At 31.9% G+C, this 14,456-nt stretch overlaps 1 protein-coding gene across 3 annotated transcripts in view; it reads left to right on the top strand.

Moving 5' to 3' along the window:
- Nucleotides 1-14,109, top strand: part of LOC124409098 (beta-arrestin-1) — a 28,735-nt gene extending 14,626 nt beyond the window's left edge. The window contains exons 2-9 of one of the 3 annotated variants that reach the window (XM_046886508.1): nucleotides 4,285-4,498; nucleotides 4,639-5,014; nucleotides 5,744-6,037; nucleotides 7,039-7,176; nucleotides 10,188-10,331; nucleotides 12,282-12,368; nucleotides 13,523-13,669; nucleotides 13,956-14,109. In XM_046886508.1, the coding sequence (XP_046742464.1) occupies nucleotides 4,366-4,498; nucleotides 4,639-5,014; nucleotides 5,744-6,037; nucleotides 7,039-7,176; nucleotides 10,188-10,331; nucleotides 12,282-12,368; nucleotides 13,523-13,669; nucleotides 13,956-14,034 (1,398 nt within the window). In that variant the 5' untranslated portion in view covers nucleotides 4,285-4,365 and the 3' untranslated portion in view covers nucleotides 14,035-14,109. The remainder of the gene's footprint in view (nucleotides 1-4,284; nucleotides 4,499-4,638; nucleotides 5,015-5,743; nucleotides 6,038-7,038; nucleotides 7,177-10,187; nucleotides 10,332-12,281; nucleotides 12,369-13,522; nucleotides 13,670-13,955) is intronic. The other 2 variants (XM_046886509.1, XM_046886510.1) reach the window with 2 other exon arrangements.
- Nucleotides 14,110-14,456: the final 347 nt, after the last annotated feature.

The raw sequence follows: 14,456 nt of genomic DNA, 5'->3' as shown, positions 1-14,456 counted from the left end.
AAATTTAGAAGCATGGGAGAAACAAACTCAAAACAGTCAGGATAATGTTTACGTTAAATGAAGACCAATGAGCAAGATATTATTTTGAATTTATTGAAAATTTATTCAACTGTATAGTAATACAAACAATTTTTGGTTCCAAAGAAATTTCGATTGAACTTAAATAAACCTTTCTTTTCATCCAATTCAACGATATTCCGTCTTTAATTTTAGAATGCCAATACGTTTTATTCTTATTGAAGGTACATTGTTTTTCCATCTACTCTTCACGATTGTTATTTTTTAATATTCCACTCTATTCTATTTTCATCTGTTTCTCTTCTCCCCTTTCCTATTTTCAATTCACTTTAATTAATACAGTATTCAAGTTATTTCTGCCCTTGATTCACGAGCGTTTTGACGGTAAAAATCCAATATTAATAAAATTAGCAAATGATATAATAGCTTCATCCAACTTACTATAGAACATGACACACGTGATACGATCCACACAAATTACCCGACTATTTATATATCTATAAATTAAGTAATTCCTTGATAAAACAAAAAAAAAAAAAAAAAAAAAAATGAATAAATAAAGAAATATCCGCTTTTGTACGAAAACCTGACATTTTGAATTTTGTGAAATGATGAAACACGACTTTGATTTTTTTTTTATTTGGAACAATTTCGTTTCAGATTGAACGAAGATATTAAAAAAAAAAAAAAAAAAAAAAATATATATATGTTACAGTGAATAACTTTTTCCTGAACGTAGTAAAAAAAAAATGTATATACATGTATTCGAACTTTGTTTTATATAACCAAATCGAGGTGGGAAATAAATTTATCGAGTGCTATTTTTATTACTCCCCGATGCGATTTTGCGTCCGAGTAATTTATAAGTGTGCTATATGCATATATAGGCTGCTTATTGACGTAGATTGTCGAACGCCCAGAATCTATTAACATGATATTATATTACATCCATCGGAGTTGTAGTAGCGAATATTCGTGTGGCTTGCAATTGACATCGTTCAATTTTACACAAGAGTCGTGGGCAGTTTTTAACGGACAGCCATGCCGCGAAGAACAGGTCCAGATTATTTTTAAACTATCTTTGCGCGGTATTTTCAAGTGTTGTTTTTTTTTTTTCGTTTAATCGTTGTTATCCTCTCCTTTTCATGTAATACGCGTTTTCTCTTTACCACGTTGCAAACGTAGGTCGAAAACGACTTTTCTTGGAACTTCTACAGGAAAAACTGTTTCCTTCCATATAACAACATTGTAAACGATCAGATTTTTTTATTTTTGAACTGCGAATTTATTATTCTTTGCAGCCGCAGGAAAAGTTGTTTGTTTATCATAAACTACTCACGATCACAATTTAGGATTAACTGTCGTTCTCAAACATGCGCGTCGTTTTCTCGATTATACGATTTTCTTACTTTTTTTTTTCTCCCCCTCCCCGCATCACATTGAACGATATTTGAGTGCAAAAATTGTTTTTTATATCCTTCAATTCATCTAATTTTTTATATCTTGATATTCTTTCTTTATCGTATTCCATTCTTGCAGTACAAATTATCGTTTCATTTCGCATTTACATACATTGCCTCGTTATTGGGCTACAAAATTTAGATGTAACTAAAATTATTTTCTCGTGTCATTTAAATGAAAAAAAGGTAAAATTACATTTAGGAACTACTAAATATTAATATTAAAGGCTCAAATTATAACAGGCCTCTTATTTCCACTTTCGAATTTTTCTTTTTTTTTATCTTTCGCGTATAGTTTGTTGCGCATTACAATTTAAAAAAATTTCCACTCGTAGCCCACTTTCTACAGGAAAATGTACGTATTTGTGGTTTTGTATCCACACAGCTTCGAGGTTGGTATCGGGTTACCACATGCGTATAATGTACGCATAATAACGAGATAACCCGAGTGTCACTGAACAGATGTTTTTTTCAACAAAGTATCTGTTTGGTAGTTGACGATACATTTTCCTACGTTGCACTTGTTTACTTGTTAAATATTTAGTGAGCAAATAGCTTTGTACCATCTGTAAAAGTGTGAAACAGCGCTAACCCAACATTATTTCCTGAAGCAAAATAATAAAAATGTTTTTTTTTTTTTTACTTGGCCTGTATAATAAATATTATATTGATACAAAAAGAGTTATTTACTATTAAAAAGGAAAGAAACGTACATTGATTCAACAATTTTTATAAAACTGTAATAATATAGAAGTACACCTATTAGGATTGTGCGGCTAATAGATTAATTAATACTTCTTTTCTCGGTTAATCTATTATCAATCGATCACGAAAAAGCATAATGAGCAAATAATCATACGTGTAATGAATAAATTTATCAGTATTATTTTACGGGTTGATCAAAAACCGTCTACTTGAAAGGAGTACGAAATTTTATGTAGTAGAACAAGTGGTATCCATGGTGTTTTTTTTTTTATAGGGTTCATCTAAAAAAGTTTTTTCGTGTTCGCAAAACCATATTGACGTTGTAAAAAAACCGATCATCGAGTTTTTACCTCTGAAAAAGATAAAAATTTATTTCAACGTTATGTTACCTTCGAGGAAAATATGCAGTAAGCATACGTGAGGGAAAATACTTTCTATTCCAAAAACATTAAGCTCTATCACTTATATCGACGTTTCACTGTGGCAAAATTGATTAAATTCCAAAACAATGCCTCATGTAGTCGCTGCTAGCGGTCATACAAAATATTTTAGGGAAAAAAAGATGTCGGTTTGACAGGAACCATTTTGTACGTAATATAGAATTTCATGTGCTTAAAGCACTTCGCGGATTCCAAAAGTTACCATCATTTTTAAAGTGCGAATATTACGATTCAGTACTGTTATACATTATTATTGCTGTAGTACTCCTATTGCATTGAATATCACAAAAATAATGAATCCATGCTATTCGTAATATTCTTTTTACTTTTTCGTTTCTAGACTGTATTTTGATCATTCGAGAAAAAATTCTCCAATCATTTGCGTAACTTCAACTCACTTACGGGGCATTCAATGTCAGGTGAAATAGTTCACTTTTGGATGTTTTTCGACTTTACATGTCAATAATCCGTTTGAAGAGATGCATTTGTTGATATGAAAAACCGTTGAGCTATAAATTAGTGAATTTCCTCAAATGTATGTTTTGATTGAGAATTAACTGAAATTTTAGTGCTTGACAATAAATCATAGTTTGATTTATGACAAATAAATTTTCAATAGTATAATTCAGTATTGTTACAATAACGTCTTATATATCTTTTAATAGTAAGGGAAAGTAGTACACATGCAAAAGTTGATTCTGATGCGGAAGTTTTATCTATCGGTACTGATTTGGGTTGGTATACAAACAATACAATACAATACAAACTAGCAACAGTCAGACGTAAAGGCGCTATTTGTTCTGATTGCGAAGTAATACACATCTAAGTCAGTATACCCTAGACACTATTTTCGTTTCAGAATCAATCCGCACAGGTGTACAAATAAGTATTTAGTGTTATTGAAGTTGTTAATACCATACTTTCTGGTTATTGCAATATTGAATCAGTTTGTTTAGTTAACCACATTATGTTCAGTTAAATAAAGCCTTAATATCAATTTATTATTGCACCAACATTAAATCACAACCAGAAATTTCTCCTGGTGTGCACTATACGTTCTCTGATCAATTAAAATAACTAAAGCAGTTTTAAACTAATTGATATAACTGGAAATTTGCGGTAAATCCGAATTCAAAATTGCGTATATTGGTATTTGAGTAATCAGGAATTGGGACGGTTGTATATTTTTTGAGTTTATTTTTCCTTGGAATGTTATTTCAATTTTCACTTTCTTGTTTCTTATTGTTAGTATTTTCTTCACATTACATCAATAAAAAAACTTTGATTAATACTAATATGTGAATACTTTTTTCCATTACAATTTCCAAATTTAAGTATCTCAAACAACTGATATCTTCACAAAGCCATTTTAATATTTGTTATTGTAATAAGTCACCTTACACAGTTTTGGCATTTTTGAACCCAGATGAAATTGTCTACCATATATCTTATTAAAATTGAAAAGCAAAGACAATTTTTCCCAGAAATTTGTGAAGATTTAGAACAGAATCAAAACTTCTACCAACACTGTTTAGTATCAGTTCATCAACGGTTGTATGCATAATGGTTGATATTTGATTAGATTTGAATAATTTTTTTTTTAGTTTTGTTATTAATTTATGAGAAAATCTTCAATAAGAAATTAAATTTCTTTGTTACAGCGGAAGAATTCAGAATTTTATTTCTGTAAGACTGTAGTATTAAATGAGTTAGGGGCCTCTGGCGGCCCCGACATATTCATAATGGACACCGTAGACAGCGCCAGCAGACGCCAAGCTACTCGAGTCTTCAAAAAATCAAGTCCAAATGGGAAGATTACTGTATACCTTGGTAAAAGGGATTTTGTTGACCATATCACACATGTAGATCCAATAGGTAAGATGATATTTGTATCGACGTACCTAGTGTCAAATAAACAATTGATTAATCGTGTGTTATTAAATTAACATATTTCTGTTATAAAATTTGCTTAGAACTATCGAAATTGTTACCTTTCCTTATTCTTGTGCTTACAGACGGAGTTGTTTTAATTGATCCTGATTATGTCAAAGTGCGAAAGGTCTTTGGGCATGTCCTTGCAGCATTCAGGTATGGCCGCGAAGACTTGGATGTCTTGGGGCTGACGTTTCGGAAAGATCTGTACTTGGCTGCGGAACCAATTTTCCCAGTGCCACCTGGGTCGCAACCACCACGACCTTTAACGCGCCTCCAAGAAAGACTTATAAAAAAACTGGGCCCAAATGCATTCCCATTTTACTTTGAATTACCTCCACATTGTCCAGCATCTGTAACTTTGCAACCTGCTCCAGGAGATACTGGAAAACCTTGTGGGGTTGATTACGAACTAAAAGCATTTGTCGGTGAAACTCAAGATGACAAACCTCATAAGCGGTAAGATATCAGTTCTGATTATTTATACAAAAATTAATTTTATTTTAAGTATGTAGTCAAGTCTGCGTGACGTTTTTATTAATTGAGGCAGTTCAGATGTGATTACCTGAAATGTAACACATGTCATATTACAAATTTATCTACACAATAATAACTTTTATCAGAAATCAGAAATTGTTTAAAATAGAGTAGCTGTTCAAGATTCATGCTTTGAAGTTGCATTCAGAAGATCAAGGTGTTAGAAGCGAGTTTTAACCTTTTGGTTTTTGTATAAAGTTTTGTATTTCGCATTCAGAAGCACGTAAAAATTTTTATTCATTTACTAAGAGATTGGGATGATAATTTCTGAAGCCTCTTGTCATTTAAAATATAATTCTTGTGTATCCACGAAATTAAGACAGCAAAATCCGATCGTTTGCTTAACTTATTAAGTTTGATGACACAATTCAAATCTTATGAGTAACTTTTTCGTTGAGATAATTTTATTGTTCTAATGCTAAGACCTTGGTCCTCAGTTTGCCTAACTAGCGTTGTTATACTTTCACATTAATGGCTTTCTGCGGAAGTTATAAAAAAAAAAGTAACACAGTAAAAAACTATAACAAATTTCTCGTAGGCAAAGATTATGAAAGACAAAATAAAACATTAAACAAAAATCCTGTGTTAATATAAATTGTAAAGTCTAAAAAGGATATATTTATAGAAACGTATTTATTATTATGTGTACAGAAACTCAGTGAGACTTGCAATTCGTAAAATAATGTACGCCCCATCAAAACAAGGTGCCCAACCGTCAGTGGAAGTTAGCAAGGAATTCATGATGTCGCCGAACAAGTTGCATCTAGAAGCAACTCTTGACAAGGAGCTCTATCATCATGGTGAAAATATTGCTGTTAATGTGCACATAGCAAATAATAGTAACAGAACAGTTAAAAAAATAAAAGTATCTGTACGACAGTTTGCGGATATTTGTCTGTTCTCAACAGCGCAGTACAAATGTACTGTTGCCGAGGCAGAAAGCGAGTGAGTATCTTTTAATTGTTATTCATTTCTATATTTCTATAATACCATGAAAGGTGAAAAATATATTAGAATAGACGTTAGTTCTTTCTACGTAAGGTTCGTAGGGGTAGACAAAAGTCCCAAATTTACATTTAACTATCATTATTTAAAGTAGTTCAATTTTTGTAACTCATAACGAAGTTACATAGGAGCATTAGACACTAAATATTTCGCATTTTCGTAGTATCTAGTGGGGTACCAAATTCTGAACATTAATGAGTTAATTACTAAAGTGATACCAGAGAATGTCAGGTCGCACATAAAGTGGGTGTGCACTATCAAATGCGAATCATATGTCCAGTTATGATGAATGAAATCAGTTAAATGCATAACGGGCTTTGCGGATAAAAAATACACGTGTGAATCGTAGAATAATTATCTAATTGTCGTATATTTTTAACGAGTATTTCCACTTTGTTCGTTGTATGATTTAATACAAAAAGCCCATGGCTTGTCTACCTTTACAAGCAACAGTTTCCTTTCATCAAAGGTACACATTAGCTTATGACCTAATTATATGCTCGTTAAAAGGCTCGTTGTAGTATTCATTGAATTTATTATTTACAGAGTATAATACGTTTTTCACGTTTGGCAATAAACCAAAATCTTAGATTATCAACCCTTCGAAAAATAATCATGAGCTTTTCTTCGAATAAGTTGGTCAGTTTTACCATTGATTTTACCGTCTTTCATTTGTGTCAAAGTTTAAGAAATTGAATTTTCATATTCAGAATCACATAATTGTTATTTATCGTTGCTTAGGAAAAATAATTTTTTTTTTTTTCATGATCACCAATTAATAATCCGTCAACTATCGTCAATACAGAGTGATCTCAGTTACTTGAAAGAAAATTTTAAAGTTTTCCAACCTTGACGTAGAAGATCTCAAACTTGATTATAAAATTGTAAAACTATTCACAGAATAAAAATAAAATAAAAAAATAACATGAAAGTATTGGCAGTATAGGGGTAACGCCTGGCTTCACATTGAGCAAGGTCTTTTCGCTAAAGCCGATGCTAGCTGACAACAAGGATAAACGGGGCCTTGCCTTAGATGGCCAACTTAAACACGAGGACACCAATCTCGCATCTAGCACTATGTGAGTGCTCGAGCATTGGGCACAGTATAAAAAAAAAACACTGAGTGAAAATGAGAAATAAATTAGATGTTCGGTTAATTGTTTCGAATGTATAGACTCTAGAAGAAATGAAATTTTGAGCTCACCCTCCCTTTTTTTTTCTTTTGTTCAGAATAGGGCTGTGACATTAATCGATTAATCCATTAATCGTACACTTCAATTAATTGTTTTTCGAATTAATCGATTAACTGACAAAATAATTATTTTTGGAAGAACTAATTAGTTGATTGATCGAACAATAAATCGAAGTCTACGGTTAATTGAAATAACGATTATTCGGAGTCTACGATTTATTGAACGATTAATCGAAGTTTATCATTCTTTCAAAAACCATTCAATTGAAGTCCAAGATTAATCTAAACAATATGATTAGTTGATAATATCATTAATCAAAGTACAATTTTTCGATTAATCGCACCAAGTTAAGGCTACCTGGATCAATACAAATCAATTATTGGCACAGTACCAGTTGCACTTCCTAAGACGATATAAATTAGAACATACTCTAAAATAAAAATTTGTCACTAATCATATTTTCATTATTTATTGAGCCATTGTTAATTTTCGTGCACTGGCATTCGTCAGATTAATTATAAATTTTGTACAGAAACGTCAATTATTACTTGGCTTTAATAAGTATATCTAAGACCATGATAGGCGTTAATACAAACATTGGTAATTAGTAACATTGATAATCTTGGTATGTGAAACCAAATATTTATGACGACATTTGAGTTTACCTATTAATGGTTGGTCAGGATAAGCAGTAGGTAATTTTTGGCATTAATTTATTTCGATTTTTCACTCGTGAGAAGACAAAAATTTTGGTGAATGGCTTGACGGTTTTGTAGTCTTTGCTGGGAATTGGCGAGTTTGAAAATATTTGTTTTACTTGGTTTTGGAGCTGATCTGGTGATGGAGTTTTATTCTTTTATTTTCATTTTTCTGTTATTTATCAATATGCCCATATATTATTCTCCACAGAAAGCATATAAAAATTTATCTCCAAAAATACATCAAACCCTGAATTATATTTCACCATCTAGATGGTAACAAATTCCCTACGCATATTTTTCTTGCATAAGATAATTATACAAAAAATTTTATATTATCCCTCAATCCCAAGCATTTTGTAGTCTGTATTTGCACTATGTGACAGATTGTTGGCTGAAATTGAAAGTTGAATTAGCACGATTGATGTCTTTTAGTTACATACTTGGCTTTGTAGATATTGAAATATTTCCTCATCTCGACTGTGAACATGAAAATAAGAAATTTAATTTACTAGCATTACAAATTGAAATGCAAGATTGAATCAATTGGTCAAGTTGATGCAGTTTATTAATTGATGGTCAATTAGCACATTCGTTATCTTTCCGTCAAAATAGACGAAAGATTTGACTGATTTTAAAGGGAAATTGTTACGTAAATCTCATCCAACCTCTTTGCATTATTACGCTATGTGACTGAAAGTAATGGAATTGAAGGAAATGAGCGAAAAAATACAGTGCTACAAAATACTGGGAGGTATACCCAGGTTTTTTTCTAGTCCTTGAGGTACATAGTTCGCAGTTATAAGAATTTAAACAAATATCATGGAACATTTCAACAGTGATTATATTTTACATTGGAACGTGTTAATACAGTATTGCGACCTAGCACTTCAGTCAAGGCTTAATTCTACATTTGGTCCGACTCCGGAGTTGAACTAATGAGAGACAAGCAAAATTGAACTTTTTCCCTGAAAAAAATGGACTTAAGCAACTACTGCGTGACACGAGAAAGGTTTCTCAAGAATTTTATATAATAGCACTATAGGTTTTGCGCCTGCACACTGTCAGTCTCACCCTGTTATGGAGATAAATATTTGAACTTTTTGATTGATTTTGTCATTTCTATTTCTATCATAATTTTACATTGCGGCAATTGACTAGCATTGCTAAAGGTTCATAACAGTCTTAGCTGAAAACGTGCTTATCTTAAGGATAAACAGGCTGCACCACCTGAAACGAAAGCTAGGAGAAAGGCAAAAACGGTTTAAACAATCTCCAGTAATATTATTTGTGGCGATGATGGTGAACAGGATGGACACAGCATCCCTGCTGTATGGCAAAAATTAATCTCAGAAATTTCGAATACAAATTTGAATCGAAAATTGACAAAACTAAAAATCCGCCTATAGAGTGCATTTTATTGAAGTTAGATTGCGAAATGATTTTGAAATTACTATTAATGTAATCATCAATCAAATATCTAACTTGAATCAAATTTTTCAACTGATCATCCACACGGTTGTCTCAATGTATAGATGATCCGCTCCATAGTTCTTTATACCCAGGTCGTCCATTCCTTAGTTTCATATGTCCAAGTAGTCCGCTTTCTATTTCACGTTGACCAAGTCACCTGCTTTGTGTTTTTCCATGTCAAAAGTCATCAACTTTGTTCAATCATCGTCGAGGTTCTGATAACTTGGCTTGGTTTAAAACGTGGACATTGAAAACTAAATAGCAGATGACCTTAACGTTGAAGGATTACGGAGTTAGTAAATTGGTCGTTAAGAACCATGAAACAGTTGACCTGGACATTGTCAATAACGACGCGGATAATGCATTGACCATAAAACGAGTAATTGAGGAATCTGGTATATAATCGTCGAGTCTGATAATCGAGCGAATTCACGTTACTTGTTTTAATTATGAAATAATAGAGGAATATGACTGGAATCGATCAAATTTTGAAATGGAATAAATTCTGCAGGCAGGAACACCATTTCACACCAACTCTGGTGAAACAGTATCAAAAAAATGTTTGATTAACTCCATTAATTTATTAAAGTTTGAATTGTTACTGTTTAACAATTATATTTCACAACAGTAGTACAAGATTTGAAATACCCCAGTGAATTGAACGTGTAAATTAAAGATGCAAAGTTATCTTCGTAATTAACATGTCATTGGGTATTCATTTATCAGGGAGGGTTGCCCAGTGGGGCCAGGTTTCACGCTGAGCAAAGTATTTTGGTTGACTCCGCTTCTCGCCAACAACAAAGATAAATGGGGACTTGCTCTTGATGGCCAGCTGAAACATGAGGACACCAATTTAGCGTCCAGCACGCTGTAAGATCAGTTCATCTCAAAAAATAATAAATGGCATTTACTTTTTTTTCTTCTCATTCTCATTCATCATCTGCATTTTTGTAATATTGAAAAGGTTTACAGTGCAACATAGTAAGATTTTTGTTGTACTTGGTATGGAAAAAATCAAGTAATTTTTCAATCTAAACGATTTCATAATCTTTCCGCAAAACATTTTTATTCAATCCTTTGAATTTCGAGACTCCGGTATTTCAGAAATTATTAGTTACTCGATACTACCCATATTGAAATGAAATATAAAATCAAATTTTAAAGTAGCTACGTTTTATATTCTGATAATCATTAACCAGTTAATTCAAGAAAATTTTATTACACAGAATTTTGGTCCCAGTGAATATTAAAAATTTTGCGGTATATTGGTGTTCCAGATTCATTTGTAACTATTTTGAATTATAGTAATTCTCCACAATTACAATTTAGCGCAACCATTACAACTATCATACTTAGATTTTTATACAAATCTGTGCAACAACCTTAACGTTAGATTCTGATCGATGTCTAATTTAGTAGTCCAAGTGTCACTGAATGCCGTTTACAGAGAACGCATAGTATTAATCAGATGTCGGACATAGTTTGTGTCGTGTTCTGGTTATTTGGTACATTGATTTTCACGATAGTCTTTCTCATATAATTAATTGGATGAATTTTGAATTTAACGATTCTTGATTTACCATTTTAAACTATGTTACGCGCTGCATTGTGAATTTTATAACACGTTTCAATGTTTGCCATCTCTATATCTTGCGCTGTTCATGATGTTACTCTCTATGTTATGGTCATAGTGTTTTCAAAATGTACAATTAATACTGCAGTTTTCTTTTTCTTCTTTCAACGCTTTATATCCTTCAGCTTCCATTCGTCAAATTAATTTTATACACATCATAGACTGCAGAAATGACGCATTAGATACATTCAATTGAAAATCTATCTTCATTACCCGTGATGCTGGATTTATACATCAATCTATGAAGGGGTTTCCTATATTTGTAAAATTTATCCCCATCCTTTTACCTATTACTTAAATTTTGGGCTCTGATATTAGTTATTTGCATGAAGTTACTACGATTCTTTCTTGAGAGTCACAATGATTATTTCAGAAGTTGATGTCTGCAACAAGCCATGTATGTTAAGCGTTATTGCATTACTGTGCTCATATTTTTTTATTCATCTTACAACCCTGATGTAGAAAATCTCATTATTCCAACCCCACGTTTTCTTGAGAGCAAGTTAGAATAACTGTGCTAATCCTAATACAATTCCTGTAATTCATTTTTCATTTTCAGCTGCTGCTACTTTTCAAAGATTTCTGTTTTGAAAAACAATGAAATAATTCATCAAGATAATAATATAACTGTCTGTGGCTTTAAGCGGATTATTCCTAATATTTAATCTTTTCAAATTTCTCTTGAACAATTGGGATATAATTGTTAAATGTATAAAGATATTCACTTCTAAGAAACAACAATTCTAATGGTTTTTTCAAACGATTATTATAGTGCACTCAAATTTGTAATCCTCATATTCTCGATATTGCCAAATCAAATCCACTTTCTTCATGTTCATTCTCGTTTTATGGTTACATTGGAGTTAGTAAATACAAAAGTAAATACGATGGAACCTGGTCCAATGGTATATCATATGGCATGCAACAACTCTTAAATTTTGCTAATTGTGCTTGATAAGATATTACAACTAATATGAGACTCGTGTTTATTGCCTACATTAAGCTTTGTTTAACATCTAACATCTATTTTGATTATATTTTTGCATGCATCGTGTCTAACAGCATGTTATTTGAGGTATACTTTGCTATTTTCTTATTTCAGCTTGAATGTTGGGCATGCTTCGATGTTATTACTCTGAGTAGTTATCACAGGCTTCCTAGTAAAATTATTTTATTCCCATTTACAGTGTAGCAGACCCATCACAACGTGAGAATCTAGGAATTATCGTTCAGTACAAAGTCAAAGTGAAACTTTGCTTAGGTCCGTTAGGCGGGTAAGTGTCAATTTGGATATAGTTTCCTCAATACTAAAGAAGCTTTCAAATTTCACGTAATTTCTTTCATACTTATTGCATATTTACTTATATCCAGTATTAGTTCAGGTTGCAAGTATGCACATTTATGGATAGAACACCTTTTTCATACTTTATGCGAAATTATTTCAATAAATTGACAGGTCCTGGTCGAAAATACGAATAGAAAAGTCATATTTTAACGTTACTGCTTGAAAATATGTAAGTTGCAGTGTTGCACAATAGATAATTTTATCTAAGATAATCATCTTACACTAATTGACCACATCATTAATCTTATAGAGGTGAGTTAAACTCATCTTTCATCTTCATCTAGAAAAATCTATTGTTCACCTTCATCTTCTTTTTTTTTTACAGTCTAAAAATAAGATAAATTGTGTGTACCGAAACAAAGGCTAATCCATTCGAAGTTGAGACTTTGATATAATACTATGATAATGAGTAGTTCAGTAAAATGTCATTACGAAAGAAACTCTTTGCAATCTGCTATACTACATAATGTACTATTGTTCCAGCCGAACGAATAGTTTTTTTCTGGTGGCGAAAAAAATAGTTTACTGTTTGAACTGAATATTATCAACCTCACCAAATCCTTCCTTTTAAATAACCTGCAACATCTAGTTGATCCCAGCAAGTCTTTTATTTTTTTTTCACCACCCGGAAAACAATATTTTATAGAAACAACAATACTGTTTCTCAGAGTATTAAGAATCCCGAATTTTTATCTTATTTATTTTATCTAGTTTAAAATGAAGATAATTCTATCTTAGAGATAATTGCATTTGAAACTATCTTTCACCTTATGTAGATAGGTTTGTATTTAAATATTCTAATTTTCATCTAGATAATGATACTTTTCATCTTGTACAACAATAGACTTACTTATCAGAATCATTTCAAAGAGTAACATTGAAATACAAAGTTCTCAGTCACATATTTTCTAGTTTTCTTCCCAGTAATGTATTTTCATGCATACACGTCAAAATATCCTTTTCTATTAATTTCTCTGAGCTACATATTTTGACTCGAACACATCGATATATTCGTATCATTTGCTTAGAATATCAAATAACTGATGGCCAATGTATTATTCAACTTATGCATTGCTTCAACAGGGAATTAGTCGCAGAGTTACCATTCATTTTGATGCATCCTAAACCAGAAGAAGAACCACCTGATCCTGTGACAGCTAGGCCAAGTCCTGCACACCAACCTGCTGATGGAGAAGTGCCTGTGGATACTAATCTTATTCAGTTAGACGGGTACGCTGATCTGTATATTTATAAGTGGCAATGATGATTGACGTATTTGTTATGTGCATTGCCTGACACTTTCGTGCAAATCCTGAAGGAGCTGTGAAGAAATTCTTTCAAGATATCAACCAACAACATACCTGTGCAATGTATAAATATAACTATTTAGATTGATGACAAACTTTTTTTTTCATTTAAAAAATTTAGTGGACAGTGTTTTACTGATAAACAGCAATCGCTTTTCAAACTTGATTTTATATTTTTGATACTTAAACTTCTGGTTTGATTATTTCAGAGAAATGGATACAGGCGACGATGACATTATCTTTGAAGATTTTGCTCGTTTAAGGCTCAAAGGGGAAACCGATGCCTGACTTAGCCTACGTCGGCGTAAGCCACACACCGTAAATAAGTGAGTAACGCTTGGGGAATTACCAAGAGAGATAATACAGAAAAAAACAGAAGAAAACACTCGATTGCAATCAACAAACGAAGATATGAACCGATTGACAAACAATAGTTGAGGTGAAAACAATAACTTGTATAAATAAACGTCCAAAACTTCAAGTTGTAATAATAGCAGTAACAGGATACATATTTTTTAAAAAATTTGAAAAATCAAACGAAATTTCAAAACTGTTGTCAATAAGTAATACAGGAACTGGCTGAGACGCATGACATGATTTATTTTATGCATTTAAATACCATGAGATACATATAAAATCCTTAGGATTTCATGACTAGAACAAGTTGTTGATTTGTAAGAGATATATGCCAAAAAATAATTAAAACACTT

Source organism: Diprion similis, chromosome 8, assembly GCF_021155765.1.
Source record: "Diprion similis isolate iyDipSimi1 chromosome 8, iyDipSimi1.1, whole genome shotgun sequence".
NCBI classification, from domain to species: Eukaryota; Metazoa; Arthropoda; class Insecta; order Hymenoptera; family Diprionidae; genus Diprion; species Diprion similis.
This window is presented reverse-complemented; position numbering and strand designations above follow the sequence as displayed.